Raw genomic sequence first — 6084 nt, 5'->3', positions numbered from 1 at the left:
TTTATAATTCTTGGAGTTCCTTTGTGAGTTGTTTCTGGCGTTGTCACTGCACTGGCCTGGGAACATTCCTATGCTGCAGCCTAAAAAAACCTACCAATTTTATAATTCTCTAGTTTACAGCTTCATACCTATCTTTCCAAAGTATATAAAAAGCCTGAGTATATTTAACTCAAACTCTCGGAAATTTGGGGGTACTCTGCTAGGTAATTTTCCTTATTGGCTGGGACAGCGGAATGTACTGACATGGCAGATAGCATGGTGGTCTCTCAGAAGTTCTCAGAACACATCATACCACCTGAATCTCCATTTTAGGCTGCATGACTTGGGACAGAATTATCCTATAGTAGTTTTGGTTTTAATAAAGGACTTATTGACCAAAACAATAGAAACAAGCAAAACATCCATAAGCTCTGCAGCAGTGGCTCCCAACTTCAAGTGTGAATGGCATGTGGTGGCCCTGTGGCAGCAGTGGGGCCTCGTGTGTCCTGCAGGTGGACCCTAGGCCCCCAGTGGCTCTACATGTTGCCCTCTTCCAGAGTCTGCGATGGGGACCCCGGAAACAGAGTGCCTGGAGGAATTGTCAGTCTGGCACCCTAGTTTTCTGGAATTGAGAACAGGCAAGAGGTGTGGAGGGGACTCAGAGCAGCTGGGACCCAGTCCAGGGCCCTTTCTATGACCATGCCTGCCCCACAGGAAGCATGAGGGGAGTTCCAGGGTGAAAGAATAGTCAGAGGTGCTGTCATCAGCCGGGAAACGGGGATCCTTTTCCAAAGACTGGGGCAGGAGTTGAGGTCCTGGAGAGCTCAGGGAGGACAGAGGCTCGTTCCCACGCCAACAGCCCCAGTCTTGCCACTACAACAGCCAGAGCCACAAGCAAACTGAGGGAGTCCAAGATGAACTTTTTATAGCTTAGAATTTTTATTAAAACAATCATTTAAATTACAACAACCCCCCCAGGATAGAAAACAGCCTTCCCTTGTCTGGCCCTGACAAGAGGAAGGGTAGTGTGACGTCTTTGAAAAAGGATAGAGCTCCCCTGGAAGCTCGGAGGGGTCAGCCTGGCCCCAGGGCGGTCAGGAGAGGTCATCTTCCCACCAAGGCGCGCCCTCTGGGTCCCCAGCCCTGTCAGCAAGGGACGCCTAGTCACTGTTGCCTGCGGTCAGCCTCAGGACTTGCTGTTTTGATTTGAAAGAGGAGAGAGAGGAGAAACCTGTCCCCAAGATTTCAGAATGCAGTCACTCTGGGCAGCCACAGGCTGCTGCCCGGCAGGGCCTGGTGGGCAAGTGACTAACTGCGTGAACACCACAGGTCAGAGCCGCCGAGGCTGAGGTGGGGGCACAGTTGGGATCACAAGGTGGCCTGTGTGGAACTTGCTGAGTGTCATGCCAAAGACAGCCAGAAGCGCTTCTAATGGAACATCAGGGACAGGGCCCCGCTCTCAGTGGAGGTCAGAAGCTTCCTACTTGAGAAGCTCCCAGGCCCTAAAGTCCTCACAAATCACAGTCACCTCGGCCCCAGGCACATGACTCTGAAAACCAAGCTCTTCTTTCATCCCTTCTCCTTCCACTGGTGACCTTTCTGAGGGCTGCCACTCTCTCCGCCTATTCATTTCTGGGAGGCACCTGCTGGCTCTCATCTCCAGGGAGAGCTGAAGTGGCCCTGGTGGAGCAGGGCTCAGCCGGCCCTCCTCCACGGCTCAGACACCAGCCAGTTCCCCTGTGGCCACGTGGTGTGGCATTTCCCAGACTTCAGACATATACACAGCAGTTTAGAAAAAAAAAAGAAAAAAGAAAAAAAAAGCCTGATGTCTTTATGAGTGACCACTATGCTCTGTGTCCACAGCCACTGTTATAACCTTGCAGGTCAGGGAGGGGTGGTGAGCCTGAGGAGACAGCCTCTCAATGGTCAGACCTTACATTACAAATGCTGGAGGACACCGCCAGGACTGTAGATCAGGGAAGAGAAGGACTTGGAGGGACAGGGAGACACATGGGAACCTTCCAGACACAGCCATTCATGCTTAGTGTCCAGATTCAGAGTCCTACCCTGCACGTCCTAAGGGGCTAGGGTAACATAGAACTGGCTTCCGCCAGGCAAGGTGGCCAGCCCAAGACACCGCTAGGTCAGATTGGCCATGGAAAAAAGGCAGGATCTCTGTGAGCTTCTCATGTTCTCATAACCACAGAGGATTGCCAGAGACCACCTCTGCCCTCAAGCACTTAATTTAATAAGCGTCTTTTCACTGGTTCTGGCTTATCCCCTGGCTCTGCGTAGCAGCCCCATCAGAAGGATGTGAACAGCCCGGTGGGTCACAGTAGCACCACCAGCCAAGGAGGAAGAAAACACAGGGAAGCGGCCCCCCAACCAAGGAGTGTGTGGGCCGTGGGCTGGCTCTGGGACCTGGGAAGTGGCCCCGCCCAGCATGGTGGGGGTCACGTGCCAGCAGGTGCAGAGCCTAACTGGGAGGGGTCACCTGCATCTGACGCCACTTGCCCTCAAAGAGATGAGGGCAACAGCCCAGGTACAGTCGTGGGTTAGGAGGGCCTTGCTGGCATGTGGCCAGGAGGAAAGATGATTCCGAGCAACAGCGCAGACTGGGACCAGCGGAGCTGGGTGTTCAAGCCAGTGACAACTACCCCCAGGGCCTCAGAGCGCCCGTGCAGACCCCTTGTCATGGTGGAGCTCCAGGCGCTGCCTGGAGTGATGGAGAGCCCCCCACCAGTCACATGCAGGAGAGGCTATGGTTGGAGAGGGCCCGGCCTGCCTCTCAGACCTTGGTCTGGGGTAGCAGAACAAAGGCAGTGAGTGCTCTGTAGGGTACAGGTTCCTGCATGGCTCTGCTGGCAGCCAGCCCTTCACCACAGCTTCTGCCCGGTCTTCAGCAGGCACGACTGCCTTTCCCATTCCCAACCAGCTGGCAGCCAGGGCGCTGCCTTGGAGCTGCCTGGGCTGAGGACCCATGGCCTGGCTCGCCATAAGCTGTGGGCGAGCTCCCGATGACATGCAGCGGGCAGGCCGCTCTGGGCCTGGGCTCGGCGGGCCATGCTTCTTCCTGTGCCAGTTCTCACCAGTGAAGGAGATAAATGTTCTGGAACCCTTGGTGGTGAAGGGGAAGGGCACCAGCCTCCTGGTCTCCAGGGGGGCCTATGTACTTCACCCCCTACAGCCACGTCCGAACCCGAGCTGGGGAGGTCAACAGCAGACAGAAGATGCATCCCCCAGGGTGTTTTGGAGGAAGGATGGGACCCTACATTGGACATCAGAGGAAAGACTTCTTAAAAAAAAAAATTAAAAGACTCAGGTCAGGAGAACTAGAACCATGAGAGCAATCTCTGCAGGGTCGTAGTTCAAGGCAATTGCACATGAAGGGGGTTGGGCTCTCCGCTCAGCTGGAGGAAGTTTCAGAGCTCCCGGTGGAAGCTCCCGGCCAGCTCCCGCCATGTCTGACCCATCCCGCCTGTGCCGGAGCAGAAGTGGCCGATCCTGGAGTGGCCGGGTCACCTGCTAGAGCTCTTCAAAGAAGGCCACTCGGGACTTGGCGCTCTGCAACGTGAGCTGCAAGGAAGCAGAGAAGAAGGTGATTTCTGCTCTTTCACAGCAGGATGCCCTCCAGCCTGCGAGTCCGCCTCAAAGGTGGTTTGGAGTGGAGGGAAGACAATTCAAATGGATGTTCAAGAAGCTGGTGGTCAATCCCAAGTAAGTGTCCAGATTTGCCCAAGAACTCCAATTAGGAGGTGACAAATGAGGACATGCCAGGAGGGATGGTTGGTGGGCAGAAGCTTATCAGCAGGAATATGTCATCAATGTCACCTTTTCACAGAAGGCAGGAGATCCCTGGGCACCTGAATAGATTCTCACACTCCTGTCTACAGAGGGGTCTCTAAGATGCCTCTCGGAGTGCTGTCTGCATTGGGTGCAGCCTGGGGTGCTCATCCAGCTGCTGGGGCAGGTCTATGTCAGATGAGGAAGGGCTTGTCCCTTCCACTCCTGGTTCCCCAGGTGGTCCTGGCAGCCGAGGGGAGATTTCTATCCACCAACTGGGAGGCCGTGGCTTTGCAGGTGGGGCTGATTCAGGTGGGGAAGACAGAGCACATAGGGCAGTGCCCTGGGCAGAAACAGAGGCCCTCCCCGGAATGCTGTCCTGAGAAGCATAAGTTTGGGAAGATGTGGGGGCCAGGGGCGGGGGGTGGGGCATCAGGATGGAGCTCTTGGCTTGGCAGATAAGACCTTAGGGTTTGCAACCTCCTGGGCTGCCAAACCCCAGTTCCCAGACTCGATGGGCCATTTCCCAGGATAGCTTTGGAAAGAAGCATCTGGCATGGGCACCCTTCTAGTGCCCAGTTCCCTTCTCTAGTCCTTGGGTGAGACTGTGTTCCACGTCCAGCATTGGGACTTTGCTAAGGAGAATTTATGGGAGGGGGTGGGGCATGGAGTTCATCTTCATAGCCCCAAACCATCTCACTTCGTGCTTTGCACACAGCAGAAGCTCAGTTTGTGAAGTAAGAGGTAGGTGGTCAAATCAATGATAATGAAATGGTGAGATGTGTGGGAAAGTCCAGCTCCACACCAGGCTGAGAAGGCCCAGGCGCTAACTGAGAAGGCCATCAGCTCACTGGGTGGCCTCAGAGGACACCCTTGACCTCTCTGAGTTGCTTTCCACTGGCGTGAAACCGTGGGGGCAGGCGAGCTGGTCTGGTCCATTCCCTTGACCTGCAGTGGTCTCTAAATCCAAAGAGAGCCCAGTGCCATCCTCCAGAGGGTTGGGGAGGGAGACTCCAAACCAACCACTTCACCATCAAAGACACTTGGCATCAGTACGCTCAAAACGGGGCAGCTCAAGAGCTGGCTCTGGAAATCCTGCCAAATCTTCTGGCCTTGAAGTTCCTGACTAACAAGCTACATGCAGGGAGGCATCTGAGCGGTTTCCTTCAGTGGAACCAATTTCAGAAGCCCTTTTGGAAAGCCCAGCTCTAATGGGAATGGAGAGAGCTTTCAATTCTTTGCTGAAATGCAACTCCCTCTAGAAGGATGGGTTTCTCCTGAAACACGACTGGAGGAGAAGGGCCAGGGGCCATGTGCTCTGTGAGGATGGGAACCAGGATGGGAACTAGGGAAGAAAGACGAGAGCCACCGGCACAAAAATCCTTTTGGGGGAAGAGTGTGAGTCAAAAGATGTGAAACCCCACGTCTCTACTCAGGTTTCTCCTGTGCTGTGTGTGTGTGTGTGTGTGTGGAGGGGGGTGCTCAGGCTGGCTCCTCAGGGGACAGGGCCCTGTCACAGCCCTTTTTTCTGCACTGAGTCACACAGCACAGTCAGTCTGCCTGACCCAAAGCCTGCCTGGGCTGCTGAGTGGCTGGGTGATCCCAGGCAGGTCACTGACTCCTTCTGGCCTCAGTTCCCCACAGTGAAACAAGGGCAGTGGCAGCCCCTGCCCCATAGGGTGATGTGCAGAGGGACAGAAACACTGTGAGGCGCTCAGCATTGTGCCAGGCACGAACCCTACAGCTGGCAAGACTGCACATTGCGTCCCCTTCCTCCCCAGCTCTTCCCTTTGGGGAAGCAGGGCAGAGTGTGGGTTAGAGGGTGCGGGCGAAGGCGGGGGCATGGCCACCGAGGCCTGGCCACTTCCCCAGGCAGGGAGCCCGGCTGCGGGGGCCTCTGAGAGCCTCCTGCACATTTGTGCAAAGCTGGCTCCAAGAATTCCTGGATCTTCTACCCGAGCTGCATGCTGGCTGTCCCCTTGAGGTGCCAGCGGAGGGTTTTGGCAGCTCTGGTAGCGCCAGATTCCAGTTGCTGGAGAGAGTGCTTGTTGGGAGGCAAAGCCTTCTTTAGGCAGGCAGCGTATTCCCTGGATCCCACCCCATGCTGACCTCTTATCTCGCAAGAGCAAGAGCTGGACCCCAGGCCAAGGAAGGGTGAGGACGAGATCAACTACTCTGGTCACGCAGAAGCAGGAAAGCATCCTGGATGTGCGGCCTCAGCAAGAGAACAATCCCCTGGCCTCCACAAGGCACCAGGCAGTTGGAGGGACAGGTAGAGTGACCAGACAGAGGTGGCGGATGTGGCTGCTGCCACCAAGGGCA

The 6084-nt window shown here is 55.5% G+C and overlaps 1 protein-coding gene across 11 annotated transcripts in view; it reads right to left on the bottom strand.

Moving 5' to 3' along the window:
• Positions 1 to 896: 896 nt before the first annotated feature.
• Positions 897 to 6084, bottom strand: part of NF2 (NF2, moesin-ezrin-radixin like (MERLIN) tumor suppressor) — a 72628-nt gene continuing 67440 nt past the window's right edge. For 6 of the 11 annotated variants that reach the window (XR_014825860.1, XR_014825859.1, XR_014825858.1 and 3 more), the window contains 2 exons: positions 1340 to 3555; positions 897 to 1258 (listed from right to left, as the gene is read on the bottom strand). Coding sequence is in view for 2 of the 11 variants with exons in the window: in XM_003483446.5 (XP_003483494.1) it covers positions 3505 to 3555 (51 nt within the window). In the remaining 9 variants the exon portion in view is untranslated. Of the gene's footprint in view, positions 3556 to 6084 lie in introns of all 11 variants that reach the window. The other 5 variants (XM_013983029.3, XM_005670787.4, XM_003483446.5 and 2 more) reach the window with 1 other exon arrangement.

This window comes from Sus scrofa, chromosome 14, assembly GCF_054392235.1.
Source record: "Sus scrofa isolate SSC_HxYL_T2T_F1_AM1 chromosome 14, Sscrofa_HxYL_maternal_Yorkshire_Landrace_v2.0, whole genome shotgun sequence".
NCBI lineage: Eukaryota > Metazoa > Chordata > Mammalia > Artiodactyla > Suidae > Sus > Sus scrofa.
Note: the sequence above shows the minus strand (reverse complement) of the source record. Positions and strands in the feature narration are given on the sequence as shown.